Below are 23,467 nucleotides of genomic sequence, written 5' to 3'. Positions count from 1 at the left end.
GCACCTGCACTGCTCGCTCACAGGGGATCAATGATGTATAAAAGAGCGTGAGTGACATAAGTGTATGGGAGTTTGGATTTTCGAGAGCAGTGCGGAAAATAAAAAAAAACTCTGCTATAGTCATCGAAAGCAAGACAAACATGAAATTGTGTTGGAATTTATTCTTTTAAACGAAGGAAGAATGAGTGAAAACACACCTGAGATGTGAAAGCTAGCAACACGCCTGACAACATGGTGATATGCAATGTTTAAACCTGTGGATAAACTGTTTCAGCCTGTCAGGATGAAAGTATAGAGAGGGAAAATAATACCTTTTACCCCACTCAGAGAGAGAAAATTACACACTTTGCACACCACAGTGGACACTCGACTACAGCACACACCCACACATTCTTCTCGGAAAGCAGCAAAGTCAGGAGAAGAATGCAACACTTTGCACAGGGTTTGGGGAGGATAACAGTGGGGGTCCAGACTCCAAGTGCACAGCCTGAGCCAAGCATTGTTGGACTCATCCAAGGTGGGGATGGGTGCGTCCTGAACTCTCTGTTCTTCGTCCAGATGTTTCTTGTTGTCTGGCTAAAGCGCAGGGGAAGGGAAGGGAGGGGAAGGGAAGGGGAGGGGAGGGGGATTACACAACTTTCTTTCTCTCAGTCACTCTCTAACCCACAAAGTGCTTATGCTAAGAGGGGAAGTGGGAAGCTGTGAGTGTCCTTGGGGGGGGGGGGGGGGAGGAGACTTGGATAAACACACGCAGAGATATAAATCAACCTGTCACTGTTTATTGCATTTTGCAGTTACCTAACAAGACGATTTCATTAAAGTTGTTATTCTACCTTAATGCAGTGATAACATTCACAGCTTTGCTAACACATGGATGAAGGAAAGATTTATCGAAGGCATGATTTATTATACTGCATTAGTTTTTCCCCCCATATGTATCATGTAAAAATTACAGCAGTGTGTTTGCCACTGTAGGGATGAATGATATGACCAACACCTTCTATAAACGTATATATTGCAGCAAAGCTAAAAAATAAAAAAAATAAAATCAAGGTACAGAAGTTATTTTCCTTCCTTAAATTAAGATGAAATGTTTAAAAAAAATACATTTCCTTATTCCATATTTCACCACATTTGATTGATTTGACCACTGCCTCACAAAAGTCAAAACAGTAAAACCAGAACTATTGCTAAATCTGTACCAGTGGATACATTTCTGTTAATTCCCAATCCCATTGACTACATTCAGTGACAATTCTTTGTTTCTAGAACTTCTGACACCTTAAATGTTAAAACCATTTCATACTTGTTTAAAATCTTACTAGGGACGAGGACTGCACGATTGTTGCTAAAATTTCAATCAGTAAAAACGTGTCTAGACAGTACGTGTACTTTAAGTCCCAAAAAGTATAACAACAATATCAAAATACAATATAATTATGTTGTGCGCACAAGACCATTGTAGTGGATGCATAAAATGTTAACTTGTGCACAACATGTTTTATTTTGATTTTTTGAGACTTTATGGGCTCTATAGTACGCGTTTTTATTCGAGTACAAGATTTAAAAAAATAAAAAATAAGAATCATGTGAAAGAATTGTGATCTCATTACTCAAGGAGAGAAATTGTGATTCACATTTTAACAAGAATCTTGTAGCCCTAGTAAGTAGAATCCTGCTGTTTAAAAAGACAAGTGTATCCCTCATTGAGACTGTCTGCTGTCGAAAATGTAAAACCTGTAAAACTTGACAATTGTCGTTGTCTCCCAATAGGAATGAAGAGTCATAACATAAAAGAATATAACAGACACCTGCTGTCTACTTTTCTTTGTGTAGTGAGCAAGACAGGGTCAGAGAACCTGTTGATGTCCTGCTCTTGTCGATCTGTGGAGCCTCTCTGCTGCTAATGGAGGGGGGGCAGTTGCAAAGAACACAGATGAGCCATATACATCACTGTGAGGGACATGCTCAATTTCACAGGAGAAAGCCACTCAAAGCCTCCCCTCAATCAAATTCTCCGGGAGACTCCACCTTCTATAAGTCTAACTCCTTTTTTGTTTTCCCCAAGAGCTTCCGCTATTAATTTTAAATTGTTTAGCTTTCCGGTCTTCACGCTCCATTTGCTTTCATTATGCTAACACTGAACCGGTGGCAGGTTTAATGCTTCTCCCCCCCACACTCCTTTTAAGATGGGAAAAGGGATTGAGGAAGCTCACCTGCCTTCCTCTAGCTTCCACTTATGAGAAATTGGTTTTTAGAAATGTCATCAATCATGGACGGACAGGACAGCCTGTCTGCGTTATAGAAGACCATGGAGATCGTCAATTTCGTCTGGAAAAAAACTGTTCCCCTTCTTCTTTTGCAGACACTGAATCATACGTCTAACGTAGTGAGTAAGCAGGCAAGTGTTGATAAATTGCAGCTTTTACAAGGATACTAAATGAGATAGACATTAAATAAAACTGTGTTTAACAAACTCGTAATATTATACATAAACTGAAAGCATGATAACACAACTCACCATGTGCTAAGAAATCTGCAACCAGTCAAACTGTTGGGGCCAAACCTCTTGAGATTTTGAGGGATATTAATTAATTAAGATATTTTGGCACTTTATATTTCTGGGTTCAGCTCCACACCAAACTCTTCCTTCGACATACATAAGCTTATTTTTTTTACTCTTACAAATACCGTTTATAAGAGTTTTCATCTTTAGACATCAAAACATTTGTTTTGGACATTTTGGTGTTTTGGTTACATCACAATCGTATTCCATCTTTGAACCCGAAGGAGAGTTTTAGTCAGCCGGTGAGCTGTAGTAAGCGGCAGCTCGGCTCACAGCCCCCGAAGCCTCAGTAAAAAGTGTTAATCAAATGTAATTACTGGGACTATTTGTTTTGGAAAAGAGAACATTTCTGGGAATAATTTGACTCTGTTAATACCTCATGAACGCTAAAAACTGAAAAAATAGAGAGCTTAAAGATGCTCAGAAATCTTCTTTCTGCCAGATCACATATTATCCTCCTTTTCAACACATTTGCATAAGTGTCAGAGGTCCCCAAAACATGTATTTGAAGTTTTTTTTGCTAAAACTCCACTCTGATCCTGTATTTGATCATGCCTTTAATCCCCTCTATCTCAGCCCTGCTCAGAACCAAGACTGTATGTCTGCATCCTGGCGCTCTCGTCTGGATGCCTGAAGCCAAGCCCCATGAACTTCTAATTTTCAACATAAAGCTCCGGAATTAAAAATATCTGTAGTGTAGGCCAACATGTAATATATTACAAACATACTAGGTGCTTATACATTCAAGACTAAATAAAAAAAAAAAAGCAATTTTGCTATTCTATATGTATATGTGCTTTTTGAGTTATATATAAACACACAGCTCAATCAGCAGCGTCGGTTCAGCTGTTGAAACAAAAGGCGCTCTAACACTCCCCTCTGCGTGACTCATTTGAACGTCTCTTCATTCATACATTAATTTGGGCTTCTTGTAAACCTCGGGCGTGTGACTCCATCTTCTTCACCGTCTTCTCCACTCTTATCTTCTTTTGGCGCGGTGGTAATGTTTGAATTAATCATAGACTGTAAATATTAATTAATGCGCGAGTTCCTAAACTGCTTCTTGACCCAGCGCACTTGCCGTGGTAAATTTCTGGAGGAGCGGGGCGCCAGAGCGCATGAGATGAAGAGCGCCAGGATGCAGCCATACCTGACCCCTCAGAACAGGCTGTCTCTGTGTCTGTAGCTTTAAATGCAAATGAGCTCTCTAAGCCCGCCCCTCTATGGAAAGGGGATGTGGCTTGGGCTTTCTCACTCCATGCCCAATTGTTAACATTGACAAGGCAGACTCAGAGGGCAGAACAAACACCTATCTGTGGGAGTGTCACCCACCTGGGGGAGGGATTACTGCCCTTTGTGATGTCATGAAGGGAAAATCACCAAACGGCCTGTTTGAGCACACATTTTCTGACAAGTGGAGCAGGTAAAATATGGGGAGGACGGACTTTTCTCATAATTGGGGGGTTTGTAGACAGGCCACGGACACATACTAGTGTTATAAACCATGGTGAAATGAAGTGTGTTTGATGTGACCTTTAAATATCCTCTTTTTCAGTTGTAAGCCACATGTTTGTTTTGAGATTATGAAACAATGAAGGGACATTGTTTTGAAAGTGGACAGCCTGACTCTTGCACTGCTCTGTGTTCATACATTGATGCAGGAAAAAAAAGTGCAAATATTTGACGAATGGGCTTTTTTTTTGACAGACTTTTAGGGGGCTGCATAAGAAATTGCTTCACTTAAACTTGTTAAAAACAGCGTCGCTCTTGTTAATTTTCCTCACAAACATGACTTACTGTAGGCTAGTACAACTGGGATAAAGAAAAAAAATGGCAGTGGCATTCTGGGAAATAGTGACACCGTGCAGGCTTGACACACCAACTCCACAATGAGAGATAACAGGTTCTCAAACGGTTCAGTACGACTGTAGACTAAATACAAACACAAGTTCACACAAACAGGCACATAGTGTTTCAATGTTGCAACTCCCCACATATTGGTAATGTAATATGTCCATTTTCAGAAGTGTCTTTGGTCTGATTTCGGTGTCTCATGGGCTTCTTCAGTTTCCCTCCCAAAAGCCTTGGTGTTGAAAATCTCCTGTCAAGCAGAGTGGTTTTTTAAATTGCTATGAGAATTCAGCGAGATAACTTCCAAAGTAGATAAAAGCTTGAAGTAGGTTACCGTTGCCATTGTTAACAGTAACAATTACACTGTCATTAGTATGCCAAGGAGCATGCTTATTTCAGACGTATTAATGGCAAAACCTGCAATGAAGAATTTTAAGGGCTTTAAGAGCTGGTTTGAAACGAACAGAATACAAATGATTGTCTACAAAAGACGGACAAGGTGCTTTTGTTGGCTCTGGGTCTGGGTCTGGATGGTCCGGTGGCCAAACAGGCTGACCTTCAACTGTAAAAACTTCAGCCCCAGCTGAAAAAGTATCTTAAATGTCCTTGGGCCAAATAGCTGAGCTGCTGCTGTCTTGTATTTTCAATAAGTACTGCATCACATTATGCTGAGATTATTTCTCTAAGCCTATGATTAGTCATCTGCTTAATTCATGTGTGGGAAACTGACTCAAATCCAACAGCAGAATGAAAAGCCCTCAGCTAAGTTTATACTGTTCAGTATACTGGGGGGAAAAAAGCAAGAAAAGATGCAGGTTTCAATTTGTATTAGTTAACGCTTAGAGATCTTAAACAGAAGTGTGTTACAGTGCCAGAAGTTCTCCCATTAGCTTGCTTCTCTTCCCATTCTTTGCAAAACCTCCATAGCAGAAACAGCTATTTATTTTATCATTTAAAAAAACATTCTATATAAAAAAAATGGCTGCACAATAAATCATATTTCAATCATCACTGGAACAAATCTTTGCCTGAAGTATAAACAGTAAAAGGAAAACATTTTACATATTTGGCTTTTGCATTCACACTCAGCATTCTACTCTCGACCAATAAGATCATCCTTGGAGAAATAGGTGATGCAGCATTTACACTGGAGTTGCAGATCTCAGTTGATACAGTGATCCATATGTACCGATCTCCACTGTTCTTAAAGCATGTGCTCATGTAGATCGATGGAAAAGTTATAATAATAGTGTTAAATAAATTAACTATCTCGAGCTGCAGGAAGGAAATGCTCAGGTTTGCCGCTTCCTCTACAGTAGCAGGAGTTAATTGGGCTTGACGTGAGACAACTTTTTCACGAACCAAAACCTGTACAGGACCCAAAACCTCCCTGTCCTTATGTGGTATGAAACTGTAATCAATTACCTCAAAGACAATAGTTTGGGGGAGAGGACTAACAAACTAATTCCAAAACACACCAGAAGCCAGAAATGGTGGATGGTTGGGCTTGGGGCTAGCAACCCCAACCTGTGATAAAAAACCCTATATGCTTCAGAAATGTTAACAACAAAAAGAAAGACTTGAATCATAGCCAAGGAAGATTCATCACCAAGGGGGGATATGACAAAGTCACGGAAGCCAGAGACGAAAGCTCTACCATTAAATACATGTGCATGGAGGTGCCATGGAGATCCAATGTACATATATGAAGACAGTCTGAACGACTTTCAGGAAAGGTTTCAGTAAGTGTTGATATTTCAGAGTGTATGGCTACTCATATCAAACTGTGGGTTCATCTTTTCTCCGTTCACTCGCACCGTGTCTTCATTTATCATGCAGGTATCAGCTGTTTGTTGTTTTGTGACAATAATAAGTAAACTACCGTTTTAAACATTATCCCAAAGTCTGTTGCAGTCTGCAGCTGCTGTAAACTTGTACGGACAGACTCCGTTGGACAGCGCTGTATGAGGTCCAAAATCTTACCATATAGTCCCTCACCTTGCTAGCTGTGAGCTACCTCAGATTATTTGAGTGTACACTTGGTGGCGACTGCAAGGTGGAGTGACACAATGGCTACAGAATGAGAAACAAGCAAGGACATGTAGTTGACAAAGCCCTTTTCCTGAATACATCTGGAATGTCTGCATCTTGGAATGAATCTCCAATCAGGACAGACAACATTTCACAAACACTGACACCGTATGTCAAACATGCCTGAGCGTGCCTGATTAGACACTTGGTGTAAATATGCATGCTTCCATATTTTATTTATGTTCAGTAATTCATAGTATTATCACAATCATGAACAGTGTGTTTGCACGCTGCAGATCGACCTTATACAATGTTGAGGCGAGATAAAAGCAGCATCCATGGGAAGAGTTTAAAATTACAAATGACAAAGCAGCGCAGCCCGAGCTAAAGGTGGAGCACGGGGAAACGATCTCTTCCGCCTTCTCTAACCCCCGCAACACACTGTTCCACTTTGTTTGCATGATTAACAAGAGACTGAGCTGTGGAGAGGATCAATAAGTGCTAGCCTTTTATGGGACTGAGTCTCACGCTTGTAACCCTACCTTTGTGCCCTTCCTATTCCGCAGCCAATTATGTGATGTGATCAATACACGTCAGTAATGGGATATGTTCTCTCCATGTGACGATTTTGTGGCAAAGGCCTGAAAAATCCATGGCTGGTGCAACACAAAAACACTTCTCCATCCATACTCAGCTTTAGTCTCACTGAGGAGCATGTTATCTGTATCGTTTGGCGAGGATAGAGAGAACATATATTTAACTGTCCCTCAGAAAGAGGCTGCTATTAGAATTAGTATTGCTGCTCCTCTCCCCGGAGCACAATCCAGATCCTAATCTGTGTTCTAACACAGGAAACAGCCACAATCAGTCTCCCCCACCTCAACAATTTGAATAAGACTCCCAGCAACAGCACTGTTCTCACAACAACCCTCCATGTAACAGGCTGACAGTCATTACTCACAGTTTGGAGATGAGGACATATGCCAGTCAAGGCCTGGAAGGGCACACTGACCACTGATTAATGACAAAACAGTCTAAATCAATTTTAAAAAAAAACATCTTCTGTGGAAAGGGTTTAGAAGAACTGCAGGGGAGAGATTCAGCCATCTGGCTCACCGCTACAGAGATGGAAGTGTGGCAGTCTTTTTTTTTTTTTTCGTTTCTCTGTGGAGTGATGGCGCCCAGCAGAGCGGAGCTGGCTCCAGGAAGATTCAGGGCGCCATTCCACTGCACACCCTTGCTAATCACCCCCAACAACCACCATGCAGATGGAGCCTCTTTAGAAATCAGATGGCGTCCATAAGGCTCCGTGATCTCTTTGTCCATCTCTAGTGGAATGGCAAAACTGGCAGTCATTTTTTTTTTTTTTTTTTTCATGGTGGTTGGTTTCCTCAAAGCGTTATGTGCCTCTAGAGGCTGGTTAGGTAAGATAATTATGCAAGGATGCTAACAGAATAGGTCTCTATTGGGTGTTTTTCATACATTACAAAATTGATGGTTATTCTAGTGCAATTATAAATTTGCTCTCGTCTCTTGGCACTGCATTGCTCTTAACTGCATTTGCAGTAAGATGCCTTTTCATGACGTCAGTTAATTCTTCCTCTCAGTCTGAAAGATTAGGTCAACCCGGAGTTCCCCACATAAACACGGTGCTCGCATTTCAGCTGACAGCGTTCCCTGAGGAATGCAGGGGGAAGAAAGAAGGAAGAGGCAGATGAATGTTCTGCAGAGTTTTAGGTGGGGTGTTTTTTTAAAATACACATGATATACTGCGGGAGTGCTGGTTTTCTGTTCAGACTGGCTGAGTCATAACTCAGGCCACTGTTAAATATCAAATGAAAAGAGGGGCAGATGAGACAGTAATATAATATATTGCAAATTGGTTTAAAACTCAATGAAATGCAGAAACACACTCTGCCAATGTTAAAATAATCCACCTCTGGTGTAGCTGCCAAAGCTAGTTTACCTTTTGAGTAATGGTAAATGGACTTGAGCTTATATAGCGCTTTTCTAGTCTTCCAACCACTCAAAGCGCTTTTACACCGCATGTCACACTCACCCATTCACACACTGATGGTAGTGATCTCTATGTAGTATCATCCATCAGAAGTAACTAATCCATTCATACACCAATCCCATTCATACACCGGGGGAAATTTGGGGTCAAGTGTCTTGCCCAAGGACACATCGGACATGTTGCCCAGCTGCCTAAACCTTCTGGTTGAGAGGTGACAACTCTACCAATTGAGCCACAGCCGCCTATACATAATCAATTATCATAAAGTCCAGTGTTTCTCCTAGGTTTACAGCGTTGGGGAGGTGAGGACAAGCCGACATGGCGACACGACGACACAAACACTTGAAGGAATCTTGGTGTTCATGTGTTACTTTTAATGACAGCTGTCCTTTTCTATCGGAAAGGTATCCTTAAATAACTTCTTTCCCTGATTTCCGACTCAATCCACTATCATATCCCTACAATAAAGGCACAAAAAGCCCAAAAACAAATCTTAAAAAAAAAAAAATATATATATATATATATATATATATATATATATATATATATATATATTAAAAAATGGTAGGGGAAACACTGAAGTCATAACGTACCAATAACTCCACTTATATTGTCCTCAAACTATGCTTGTCCAAAATAAATGTATTCCCTCCCCCATGCTGACTGTATTGTATTTCAATCACACCCATAATTGTTAATGTGGATAAAGACTTTTCACCCCCAAAACAAATCATATACATTTTAAAGTTTACATTAATAAGCATGTGATCAAGAAGTGTAAAGAGCAGTAAACACCTGTCAGTACTCTTGATGTCAAATTTATAAGTGACATCAATTTAAAATAGCACTTTATACAACTGTGGTTGTTTTAAAGAGCTAAACAAATTTGGATTGGAAAATATATTTCTTTGCCATTTATGTAATTCTTGTCACTTATCTGCTTTCATATAGCCAACCAATATATCTGTAATGAGCCAATATTGGCTGATATATTGACCTGGATGATTTATTAATTGGAACCCAAACATTCATGTTCCCTTAGAAGGTAGCTAACAAGTTAGCTGGTGAGCTACACTGACCAGTGAGCATGTAATAGTTAACTCAGTCTTTCGCTATCCTTGCCAACTTCTGCTATTGTCTTTGAAGCAAGAGAACATAGATAACAATATGTATGAAAACCATCCAATAGAGATCTATTCTGTTAGCATCCTTGCATAATTATCTTACCTAACCAGCCTCTAGAGGAACATTACGCTTTGAGGAAACCAGCCACCATGAAAAAAAATAAATAAATACTGCCAGTTTTGCCATTCCACTAGAGATGGACAAAGAGATCATGGAGCCTTTAAACGCCGTCTGATTTCTAAAGAGGCTCCATCTGCATGGTGGTTGTTGGGGGTGATTAGCAAGGGCGTGCAGTGGAATGGCACCATGAATCTTCCCGGAGCCAGCAAGTTAAGATGAGATATACTTCAGTTTTACTTGGAATCTGTCCAGCTAATGCCCTCTGATTAGGCCTGGGCGATAAAACGGTAACGATATGTTCGAAAAATGTTCGATAAAAGTTCGATAGATTTTAACCTGTAATTACACCATCCAACCACTGGGGGAAACAGGGGGGGGGAAACGGGGGGGGGGGGGGGGGGGGGGGGCGCGCTAATGTGCCTTCAACACTAGTTGCCACCTGATATTAAAGAGAAGAAGAAAAGGACGATGAACAGCCAATCATGTCGCAGGGATATGGGTAGGCAGGCTTACAGACGTTTAGAGCTGAATGAAAACACAGCTGAAATTAGCGAAGGAAACGTCAAACCTACCGGCTCAAAGCAGGAGAGAACATTGTTGACAAGACGATTAGAAAGGCAGCTCAACTTCCACAGTTTAGAGACATTTTGGCTATTTACATTCCAACAAAAAACAGAGTAAAGTTCTCTGTAAACTGTGCCGAATTGAAGTGAGCTAAAACAGCTAACACTCACTTTTCCCCCACTGGAAACAATTTGACCCGTTACAACACACTGATGGAAATAAATGTCCAAATGTCATAAACGAGTGTTAGTGTGGACCGTATTGTAAATAATATAAACTGTCTATGCATGGTGTGTGGACCCCAGCAGGGCCAGTGAGTGTTGCTCCCCAGCAACAAACTGTCATATTAGCGTTTTCGAGCTCCATGCACGCTCTGTATGAAGGTGAAATGTTTCTGTTTAATTATAATTCTTCATGTTCTTACAATGAAGAATAAATAATCCATAATGAACCATCTGGATTCTTCAACTTTCACTTAGGAACAAAAATCAGCTTTTAAATTTGAAATAAATAAGAATTGACAATTATTGTGATAATTATCGATATCGACTGATATGACATTTTTTGTCATATCGCCCAGGCCTACCTCTGATACATTACACAACCTATCCTATGGCTCTATCCTACAGCAACCAAAACAGCATTGCCGCCTTCAACAAATCCAGGCTCCATGTATGAAAGCTAACCAGGTAGTAACAATGCTGATACTACTAACCCTACCATATGGCCCCTGTAAGTTAAAAAATGGATCACAAGAAAACTCTATCACACTCCAGCTTGTTTCAACAGGCCGATTAATCATTGATAAGAAAAAAGTATTGTTGGATTACAGAACAGCAGCCTTGTTCTGAGGCATACAAAAATGTCTGATACCAAAAAACTCCTGCCAACCTCCACCAATCCACAGCTACTCAATCTTCACATCCATGTGTCCCTTCCTCACCCATCGCTATGATACATGACGTCTATTGATTTTAGAACTTTTAATCAACATGCTGAACATTAAAACGCTCTGCCACAGCCTTTCCAGTCGAACTGTCACATCACAGCCTTCATGACCCAAATTCAGATAGAGGCTCGTGCAGCTCAGTGCTCACTGCTTGCATTTGGATTTAGACCATTCAGACTGTTATGGTTTGAGTGGAAAGAGTTAAGCTGTGTACAAATGAGGCGTAAAAAAAATGGGTTCAATGAACCAAAAGTCACCAGTTTATCTTAAAGAACTATATTTATTTTGATCAACATTATAAGATAGTAACTGAAATATGCATCAAAGCAATTGACCACTTCTGTTTAAATCTACATTCACGTTCTTCATTCTACTTTTTCCTCTGCAGGTGATTACAGTGCTTTTGGTCTAACATCTGTCTCAGTACAACGTTTAGTGGTAGCTGTGCTTTGTGTTACATACATAATGTGCATATGTGCCAGGATTAACCGTACGTTTAAGGTCAGAGATTAGGGGGAAAAAAAACATTGTTTGAATTCTGAATTCACTTCCTGTTTTTTCATCCACTGCACACACACAGGAAGCCTGCCGACTCGCAAGTAGTGCATGCATGACCATTCATTTGCACTTAATGAATATCGACTTCAAGCGCTATTTGATTCATTCAGCTGAATTATACAAGGAGTACTTAACTGTTTCCTATTTACACCTGGTGCTTTCTTGCTCTGGTACAACACCTCGAGCAGCATGCTTTTACAGCCTCGTGTCTATTTATACCTTGAGCACCTATACAGACTGTGAGGTGTTATCGCACTAACGAACGTGTACAAAAGCTGAAGCTTTCTGTACTGCATCATTTAGAGGCAAACCTCTTCATCTGACATCTCTCTGTTCTCTTAGCTTTATGCTAAATTTGGACTCAATGGTAATAAGAAGACATGCATTGTGTAGCAGTGAAAATAAAAAGTCATGATTTTAGGTGGAGAATTGGATTATCAGAATGTGGAACACAACATCACCAGGTTTTCTTTTCTTTTCTGAACACCCCGACTGTTACTTGTTCTGAATCTACAAATCCATGTTTCTATTTGACTTTTAATGTAAACATTTTTAAATACTGACAGCTAGACATTGAATGCCTTTGAGTAATTCCAACTACTATGACAATATGATAAAAAGACTATTGAATTCTCAATACTAAGTCTTTTTATTAAGTTTATTTCACAGAGCTATTTTTAACATTACAGGAAATATTCCACAGTTAACATGAAGGCTAGTCAACAGGTTGCTGATGTAAAATGAATACACAAGTTAAAGGGGCGCCAGATAAAATGTTCAGTGCCCCATCTACAGAGGAGACTACAGTTCTTGTCACAGCGGCCTTAGGTTTGAATCCGACCTCAGCCCTTTGCTGCATGTCATCCACCACTCTCTCCTTCCATTTCCCATCTCTCTTCAGTTGTCCCAATCTTTAAGGGCAAAATGGCCCTAAAAATAAATCTTTAATTTAATAAATACACAAGTTACAAACACTAGTAACGATGTAAGGCTTTTTCAATTACAGAAATCAATACAAAGAAATGGGCAGCATCGTGAATAAAGCCATTCTAGTAGAGATCCAACAATATTGAAACCTGAATTGAAACCACAGCAACAAGAATAGAAGTACTATGCACCCAATATGAGGTCATTTCTTGTCTTTAATTATTAAAACATTGCTAGCAAACTCGTCTTAATTGCACAAAATTAATTGGCAACATTTAGGTTGCCAATCTATTTGCGCAATTTAGACAGCGCTCTCTTCTCATGTGCCAGCCTTTGATCAAAATATGACTGAAGATCAATGTGTTTACAAAGCGTCTGCATTTTTTGATACTACACATTAAGACAACGGAGACTGTGTCGTATTAAGAAAACTATCAAGAAGAAGCCACATTTTTAACTTAAGAGAGGAAAATGCTAATAATATTTGGGTCAATGAAGCTTTCTTTGGAGATGTAAACACCACACTTTGATAATATGGATTGGGATTTTGACTGGAGTTTTTCATTTTAATGATTAAACTTAAAAGTAACACCCTTACTGTGCAGTAAATACGGACAAGAATGGAGGCAGCTGCAGTGATGAGGATCAGATGTTGACTTCTGCCTGGTTTAATATTTAAAAGAAAAAGTGCTTGAGTGAAAAAAAAAAAAAAAGTGCGAAGTCCAGAACAGCATTGACTTATTTTGTTCTAATCCCATTTCCTTGTCTCCTTGTAACAGATTATAAGACATTATAAATTAACAAGGAACTAGGAAGTGAAAAAAAATAAAGTTTGCCAAATGATATATTGAACTCTTGGTCATTGTTCCAGTCCATAAACTCCTTATCAGAACGTGCAAGCTTCCATTTCATCTTATTTTCTCTTCCTGCACATCAGACAGCGTTTTAGTCTTTTAAACTTTTCATGCAGATTGCTGCAATCGTTCAGATTGTTTCTTTCATACCTAGATTGAAAAAGCAATAATGGAGTCGGATCATAAAATGTCACCACGTACTGGTGCTTCTTTATGCTATATTGTTAAAGGTGAATTTAAAAAAAAAAGCTCCAAATGTCACACTTGAATATCAGCAGAAGACTATTCTCTGGATATAAACTGAGGATTTAGAGGTAGAAGTAGGATTGTTCATGAAGCCTTTTAGATAATGTGGGTTTAAAGAGAAACTTTAAGAGTTCATTTTGGTACTCTCAGATAGTGTCTCAGTACAATATGGGTGTCCTTACCAAATCTTTCCATACGCTAAATGTCATACAACCACTTCACTGCTAAAACAAGAAAACTGAGGTTTAAACATACAAAACCAACAGAGCTATCAAGCCCGACTGACAGCTCATCCAGCTGCTCTGCCGTCATCAGAAATAGGAAATGCTTCAGATGAAGCTTCAGAGGAAAGGACATGTTTGTTTTTAAAGATACTTATTCCCTGGATTCCTTTCTCCCTGCATCTCTCCTTGCATCTTCAGTTGGATGGAACAATATGGAAAAGATGCGAGCGGGGAAATTTAGGAAGCTATGAAGGAAATTCCTGTGCAACCTCAGGTAAGATTTCTTTCAAGATGAATTCATATTCCGCTTACAAGATAATGTAATAACTTCAGGAGAAGCAGCTGGGCGGAAGAGTCGCTCTGTCTTACTTCTGTTTATGCGCAAGTGTTTATTTTAAAACAAGGAGGATACCGACACTGTCCTTCAACTTGACAAAGTTCAAGCTCCTTCCTGCTTCCAGGCATCCGCCTGATTGAGGCGACCTTGAACAGGACACTGAATTCCTCCCAGCTCTGGAAATGCTGCTCTGTGCTCGGCTATACAGCCTTACCTCAATATGAAAAGAGGTACACACCCATAGTGGAGATCATTGATCGGTGCCATGTCCTCAGATGTATCCCCTGGGATTAAAGAGATTTTTGTATTTTTTTTACATGGGTACTTTTGCATGGCTTTGGCTATCATTTCTGTTTTTTTTCCTAGTTTCAATAGGTCAAAAAAACAGGACAATAACGCCACAGAGGTTATTCACATTGTTCTGATTTGGTTGTCTTAATCAAGTATTTGTAGTTGATATATAACTGAAAAGCAAAATGCCACTGTTAAAAAGCTAGTTATTTGAACTAAAAAAAGACTTTAAAAGTGTCCAGGCCGCCTTACAAATTTGAAGTTAGGGGTGCTGGCCTAGCGGTTGTATCACAAGCTCGTTGTAGAGAGGCTGTTGTCCTCGTTGCAGCGGCCATGGGATCGAATCAGACCTCGGGGATGACATGCAGGGTCGGATTCGATCCCATGGCCGCTGCATGATGACATTTCCCTCACTGGCCGATGTGTGTCATTTCTTGAGGGAATTAAAGAAGCCTTAGTCACAACCTGTCAGTGTCACTGGATGTCTTTAACAGCAACTCAGTGAAGCATCTTCAACTGGAATTTATCCCAAGTGGAAGGGAAATGTCGACACACAAGAAAAGAGTATCTAGAAGTGTTACAGCTGAAAAGAACTTCAGAGAACTAAAGAAGGAGAAGCCCACACACAATGTTAAAAACACTCTGGCCAAGACCAATTCCGTTCTTGTCAATCCCATTAGCTCCCAGGGGGCACTATCCCAGCTGTGCAACCCAGGACGTGTCGCTAACGAGCTCCATTAGGGGTATTACCTGCATCCGGCGGGTGCTGGGGTCAAGGGGTCAACAGTAGACCAAACGCTGAGATTAAATTACCCCTGAGGGAAACAGGGTGGGTGGTTGTCGACAGTAGTCACTAAACCCCCTTCATACACTAGTCCCAAACAGAGATTTTGTGCTTATGGGTGGGCATTCACCATGTTCTTTTCACTCTCTTTCATCTTATTTCAAACCCCACAGAGTTCTTTAAGACAGATCTTTAAGACTAAGCTGTCAGTGTTATAAGAGGGAGGCAGATCAAGGCTTAGGTTTGATGTGCTTTAAAGAGTCTTGGGTTATCTTTAATTGATGAATATTATAATATCATGAAGTAAGTAGTATAACCCGGTATGGGAAAAACAATGGTATTCATATTTTCTCCTAAAAATATACAATTAAAATGAAACAGAAAATGTTAAAATCTAAACAGTAAACTCACTGTGGTCTACTTACACGACATCGAGCTACAGATAGAGTTAGCAAATACCTCCCAGAGGAATAATAATGATAATGAAAATAATAATGAAATTCCAATCAGCTCCAGGTGTTTTCAGGCAGCAGCCAATAGTTCTGATGTCAACTGGACAAAGAAGAAGAAGCTCAATTACTGTGAGTGGAGAGCAGCCCCACGCTGTGTGAGATCTGGAGCCCTGTGGAGCACTAAGAAGATCCAGGAGAGCTGAGGGGGTTTAGCCAACAGCGATTCAGTCTGAGCAGGTACAGGTACTTCAACATCTCAACACACTCACCCATTACAAGCAAGTGCACTCACACACACTCACACAAACAATGAAACAAAGGCAAAGCCACACACACACACACACACACACACACACACACACACACACACACACACACACACACACACACACACACACACACACACACACACACACACACACACACACACACACACACACACACACACACACACACACACACACACACACACACACACACACACACACACACACACACACACACACCTGAGTCATCCCAAAGGCATTCACAACTACCTCACTAACAGGGAAAAAAACAGCGAGAAAAGCCTGGTGAAAAAAAAAAAACCGCAGCAGAACACACAAAAGGCTTCAGAGATTACAGCTCAGTCTTGTCTTTCACATGCAGCCTGAGGCACTGGATTCTTGATATGTACACTTTGAGCTGCAGAGCATTTCCATCTGCTCATTAAGCATCTATTCCTGACCATCAAGTACTGCAGAGAGGAAGGCCTTGCTATTTAAAAAAGAATACATTCAGGAATTTTATTTTTAACACTTAAATAAAGGTCTTCTCTACAGATTACTGACAAGAGGTACTTCATCTCCTCTCATGCTTGCAATACACCAGATATGTGTGTTTACAAGAGAAAAAGTCTTTTCACAATTTGAAGTTCACCACTCAACATGTACATTGTCCATGACCTCTAAAGAACCTGTCATGATCATTCAAAACCAGAGATTTCACTAGTTTTTAATAGTATTATCTTTCAATGAATAAAAGGCCATACTGAGAGGGGTTGGAGAAAAAAATAATTTAGCCTGGTTGGAGTGTACAGGATTTAGTTTTTTTATCCCTACATTACATTTCCTATTATTTGATTCCACAGTCTTTTTTACTCATGCACTCCTGACAATGTGCAGAAAATTTCAGGACAGGCTGCCCCTACAGTCTTCCGGACTTGCCTGTTCACATATGCACCTCAAAGTGGGATATTTGTTCCAGATGGACATGAGGGGGAACCTCAGCAGCCTGGACCCGACATATAAAGGATGAGGTAAAAATGGCGGACGGAGCAACAGCGCCCAATGCTTTGAAGCCTTTCATATCAATGCTAGGTGTGTGAAGATGGCACCAGCCGCTCAGCAGTCATGTGATGAACATGTTATCCCACCTTACCCCTTTGGGGGTTGTTTATTCAGCTATGAAACTATAACAAAAAAAAATGTGCTTCTCTGTTTAAAATGTATCTACCAAAACACACTTTTTTTTTACATTGGAAATGGCCTTTGTAAATGTCTTAATGTAAGCATTTGTGTTAGATTTTTTGCCTATTTAACCTTCATGTTCTTAAAGTGTATTTTCTTTGTTTTTGTCACAGTTTCAGTAAAGTGGTTTGAGAAGACACTTTGAAGTTTTATTATTTGTCTTAACATTTAAGTTGCAATTTTAAAGGTAATGTTTATTTATTATTTTAAAACATAACCTGACATGCAAGGAATCATTTATCAAATCACTAGGTTTAGAAAATAAATATATTGTGTCCATTTTGGTAGAAGGAAATTAATCTATAGCTAGGTGTAGTATTTACAATTCACAGTAAAAATCTGCAAATATACCTCTTGTGAAGAATTGTAAATAAACAATATTAAACAGTTAATCCTTTCAACAGTATTTTCCTGTTAAGGTTTAAAATCACAGCTTTTTACTGTATTGACAAAACGGTAGAAAACGGTAGAAAACTGTAAATTTCAGCAACAGCAATATACCGTTAATTTTATAGTAACTTCCTGGCAACCCTACTGCCAGTTGTTTACCGTTTTTTAACAGGGGAAGCGTGTACCCAACAGGTATCATTGCAGATGCAGTCACAATGGTTTAACAAATATTTGCTGTTCTTTATTTTATGATTTACTCCATAAGTACAACAATGACCTGTCAAACTGCCATACTGTGAACTGGAAGTGGATGCATGAATGAACACTTCCCTTTTTAGCCACTTGAATGCACATCTTCAGTTGTATTTAGTCACTGTGTCGATTCTGCAATGGCCTTCCTCTTTTTGTTATGCCATTATTATTATACACACATCAACAAGTGCAAGTCAGGCAGAAAGTCCAGTAAGTAAGCTTCCAGCTTTGCTTAGAGACAGTGCTCATAAAATGACTGAAACATCGTGAAATGATCATGTGGATTCTCAGAATTTGAGAATCCTGTCGAAGGGGGGAAATGTGAACAACAAAAAGTAAACTAGTCCCTTGTTAAGCTGCCAATGTTACAGAAAAAAAATCAAATACTCAACAGTATCAAAATACTTAAAAACACCCTGCTTTAAACAATATCTGCTTGAGGTTTTTCTGCCTGTTAAAAAAGGAAGTTTGTCCTCGTCACTGCTGCCAAATGCTTGCTGATATTGGATTGGTGTTGAACCTTTGTGTAAAGCACATTCAGTTTATGTTCGTATTAAATGTGCTACATGAACAACTTCAATCCAAACCTCCAATTTTACATTTCAGAGCAGAAAAACTCTTTAAAAAGTTCAATCCCTCAACATGTGGTCTCAACAAACACGGATTCAGTGACTGGCAAAACGAGTAATTTTATGGACACTTTCAACAAAACATGCCTTACAGTAACAATACATCCTGACTTCAGTTTTGCTCCAATAACTTCCCTTGGTGCGCCACAGAAAGCAGTAAAACACAATGAAAACGCACTGGCGCACAAACTGGGATCAATGCCAGAGTTTTAAGCATCATTGTGATTATAGGCTGTTAACAGCAGCAAATGAAAAGAGTTAACGGGTCAGTCGGGGAAGAAGTGGATTCATTTTGGCTGAACGTTTTTCTTTCACACACACAAAAAAAAAACTAATTTTAATGCAGGCCACACTGTTTCAACTTTCTTTTAACACCTCCTGCCAGTGTATAACACATTCAAGGCGACCATGAGCACTTAAAAGGGAGACAAAACTCAATTTAGGAAACTATCAATCACCGTGCAGGGGGAGCAGTCAGGGGGGGGGTTAAAGAGAAATTTTGTCCTGGGCAAATGATGTAATTGCTCGGCTTCACCTCGTCTTCATTTGGCTGAGCTGTGGACTGTGTGTGTTCTGGGTGTTAGAGCACACGCTCTGACCTTTTCCTTATCATAAATCACATACTACTGTGCTGCTGCCAGGATTTTGTTTAACCCAATTTGTCAACGAGGACACCACTTCCACCCTCTAGTGCAGATCCACACAGTTGGGACTGGGAGCATTGGGATTAGTGGGCGGATCAAAGCATGCTATCCAGTGCTCTCGCTCTCTCTCTCTCTCCAGCCCTGTAATCATGAAAGTCAGCGGCTTCTGGAGCTGATAAGTCAGGGCTACTGGTGGTTACTAGGCAAAAAGAGAGCGAGAGAGAGAGAGAGAGAGAGAGAGAGAGACCAGAAGCCAGCGCAGAAACTGACATTTACTTGCAATCCTTAATCTGAGTCACTTTATTGTTTCTCCCTTTTTTTGTGTAAAATTTTGCAAGAAATAGAGACAAATGCAAAAGCTATCCAGTTAACCTGTCTTTTTACACGAATGAAAGTGGGAAATACTCACATTTCAGATCAAGAACCTAAGGATATTTCAACTTGTTTCTGGTTACCAGCTTTTACTCAATGCCTTTTTGTTCACAGGTCGAGAATGAGAGGCAAAAATAACTGTCTTCATATGCTGAAGTCTTTTAATTACACCTGTGATCCTGATCCTCTCATAAAGGTTAACACTTCCAAGCTTAACATCAGAAAGTCAGAAGTAGTCCAAATGATATTTATAGATGGGCCCAGCTTTACAGAAGCACAAATGTGGTGTACAGAGATGTCATTATGTGGCTTTGTGTTAGGGCTGGGGGATATGAACCAAAACTAATATCTTGATATTGATTAGCTGAATGGCGATACTCGATATATATTGATTTGTATTTTATAAACAGTGAAAACACATGGAAAATAAACTACCTGATTGTGAATTTAAAAAGTAATATTATAAAATAAAAATGTTCCTTAAATACAATAAAAGAGAGAGAGAGGAGGAGCAGGGTGAAGAGGGACAGACAGTCAGTCATCATCAGTGAGATGAGGAAAAAGGTGACCCGGCACCTCTATAACGTTATTTTAATGGAACATAAACTATATCAATATTAACAATATTGTCTTACCCTATATCTTGTTTGAAAATATATCAATATATCTTAAAAACTCAATATATTTCCCAGCCCTACTTTGTGCTTTCAAATAATCTCTGTATCATTTGTCAGGTTGGTCTAGATCTTTGCCTGGATGCCATTCAAAAAACGTAAACAAACACTGCTTTAAATCTGTATTCTGCAACTTGTTCAAGGTTCATACCATTAGAACAACCGGACTCAACCAGCATTTCCACATCATGGATCTATACAAAGTAGCGATCAACGAGCATACAGCAATGAAGGCTCAGTGGTGCTTAAGACTGGACTTCAATGTGAGCAAAAGTCAATAAAAAGCCAATGCCACAGTGCACTTTTACTCCGACACTGTGGTCATGTAAGTTTCCTGTGGTGCCCGACACTTCCTGATATTGGCTTAGGAAACTTGAACGAGCTGAAGTGGAGTGTGAGCTTTATATAATTTGAGTGCACAAACCTCTAATTGTACCACCATGAAGGCTTCTGTTTCGTCTGAGTGTAGCTACTTCCCACCACAGTTATTTCTCTCTGAGTTTAACCCAAAAAAAGGGAAGACAGGAAACTTCTGATTGTCTTTTTGCGCCTACTCTTCTGTCATATAATCCTAAAGAAGGAAATGGGCTCGAACTAGAGCTTGATGATACATCAGTTGGTTGATATTTTCAGATGATATTGGCCCAAGTTAAAACAACGTTTATGATCTTTCAAAATGTCATCTGTTCAAGATATAAGTCATGTGAGTTAATGTGCATAGTCATACCATTGCACGATCTGCAAATTGAGATTCAAAACGGCCTTTTTCATTATTTTTTTTTTCTAAGAACTGCAGCACATTGGTTGATGCTGGGGTTTCTGAAACCAACAAATATTCTGAATTTCAATGACTTTTGTATTTGTTGTCATATTGAACTGCCACACCCGCCTGCGACTCTGAAAAGGTCAACAAAAGAAAAAAAGGAAAACCGCTCCAAATGGCTCAACTTGGGATCTATTAGTGTTTTACTTTCCCTATTATTCCAAAGCACATGATTATCTTTGATCCCTTCCACTCAGAGCTTGACTGACTGAATAATACTCAATTAACACCCTTTAATCCAAAGCAAATGTGTTGACGCTGTAGCTGTCATGGCAGAGCAACTACATATTTATCCCACTGACACATTTCATATTGCTCCAACAAAGGCTACACTGCAAAAAGTGAAGTGTAAAAAGAATGTATATGTCCAACAGACATCAAACAACGAATAACTCCAGAGACGTGATTGGCTCAAGGCCTACAGCAGAGGAAACCCCTGACTTATTTGCAGGGGTTTCTTCACCAGTGCAAACTTCTTGACCCTGCACTCACCCACCCTCAGCACCATTAACATCTGTCCAGCTGCTGTATTATCACAGATATAGACATACAGGTTCTACACTGGACTGAGGCCAAGCAGTGGGCTTGTTGTGGCAGGAGGGTTTGTGTTTAGAATCTGCAGACCAACAGGGGAAAATCCAAGAATTAGATGCTGTGATATGCCATTCAGCTTCCCAAACAATCCAAGCATGGCATAAAATATGTGGGGCTGCCCTGACAGTTTCAAAAGTGTGATAAAAAAACAAAAACAAAGCGAGTCACACATGTAAACACCGTAACAAGACAAAGCCTGGAGGTGTGATTCAAACACACCATCATCTGATGGTTTGCAGTTTACACCTAAGCAGACTCACCTGTGACATCTGGGGTCTGAAGTTGATCTCCTTCAGGTCCACTGATCCTGGCGAGAGGTTGTGCAACATCTGGCACAGGAGCACACCGTCTCTGAGGGCCTGTGCCAAGTCGAAGACGGCCGCTGAGGGCCACACGACCCGGTGGTTCGGGGGCAAGACCTTACAGTCTATCAACCACCGCCCGCATTGTCTCCACTCCTCCATGTCTGCTCCGGAGACTGTCCTCACAAAGTAACACAGTCCTCGATGTGGATCACACCAGGTTTAGACCGGAGGTTGACGGCGCACACGCAGACAATACGCACGCTTCCCCACCTGATGGCTTAATCATTCACTATCAGCGCAATAATTAGTTAATTCCCCTTCTGTATTTTAGTGATAATAGGTCACCGTGCTATATCCCCATTCCGGGCGCATGTCAGCTCTGCTGTCTCCACAGCATGGAAATGATGAAAGCTTTGAAACAGACTAAAATAACAACACGGTTTCAATAAATCCAGCTCAGCAGACGGCGGCGATGTAACCAGAAAACAGAGACGTGCTACGGTAATTTTCTCCTCTTCATTCTCAAAAACTTTTCTTTGCATATCCAGAGCAAAGCGCGTAAATGAAAGATTCCAACACTAGCTCATGTAACGACTGTATACAGCGGTTTGTCATGTGTCGACTTCACTAGTGTCTCACATTTCAGGCTACTACACAATGTGGAAAAAACAGCGTTTCAACTCAGTTTAGTTGATGAACCACTGCCCAGAAACCCCTTCCACATTTGCATTTAACGTTTCTTCAGAAGTTAAACGTCCAAAACAAGAACTTTCCGTATTTTCCAGGGCAAAAAAATAAAATGAGAAAAGAGATACAACACAGAGCAGTCTTTTCCCAAACGCACAGGATCACCCTCGTTTCACAATAACACAGTCCAAACAACGCGCTCCGGCAGCGGAAACATGTCCAAGGAAAAAAGATAAACAGTGTTTACAGTTATCCGGTTAACGTTACTTTGTTTGGCGCCTTTACGCACGCCCAAAATATCCTTACGCGTGTACACAGCTCTGCTTTTCAGTGATTTCTGCCTCCCTTCCGCTCGTGTCCTCTCTCTCTCTCTCTCTCTCCGCGTCTCCCTCTCCTCGTTTCCCGTTCGGAATGAGATGTTTAGCGGTCCTAACTCCCGACCCCGAGTCTCACAAGCCTCGGGAGAAAGCGTCCAGGCTTCTCGTTTGGTGTTCACCCAGTACGTGCTGATTATCTCGTGCAAAGGTGAGAGTAAAACAGCGTGTCCTCACTTTGTTCAAGTAGATCCATACTCCAAGAATGTGAGTTTCAGGGAATATATTTTTGAAGTGGGAGCTGTGGATGCGCCCTCTGACGGATGAAGCGCACACTGCACAAGGAAATAAAACAAGGGGATTAAAGGGGCAATTCATA

The 23,467-nt window shown here is 40.3% G+C and overlaps 1 protein-coding gene across 6 annotated transcripts in view; it reads right to left on the bottom strand.

The window, feature by feature from the left end:
• The window catches only part of vav2 (vav 2 guanine nucleotide exchange factor), a 236,145-nt gene extending 212,776 nt beyond the window's left edge, over positions 1-23,369 (bottom strand). For 3 of the 6 annotated variants that reach the window (XM_020630586.3, XM_029276749.2, XM_020630587.3), the window contains exon 1: positions 22,043-23,368. In XM_020630586.3, the coding sequence (XP_020486242.1) occupies positions 22,043-22,246 (204 nt within the window). In that variant the 5' untranslated portion in view covers positions 22,247-23,368. Of the gene's footprint in view, positions 1-22,042 lie in introns of all 6 variants that reach the window. The other 3 variants (XM_029276751.2, XM_020630589.3, XM_029276750.2) reach the window with 2 other exon arrangements.
• Between the last annotated feature and the right edge of the window lie 98 nt (positions 23,370-23,467).

This window comes from Labrus bergylta, chromosome 17 (assembly GCF_963930695.1).
Source record: "Labrus bergylta chromosome 17, fLabBer1.1, whole genome shotgun sequence".
NCBI classification, from domain to species: domain Eukaryota; kingdom Metazoa; phylum Chordata; class Actinopteri; order Labriformes; family Labridae; genus Labrus; species Labrus bergylta.
The sequence above is the reverse complement of the archived record's forward strand: the minus strand, read 5'-3'. Positions and strand labels throughout refer to the sequence as shown.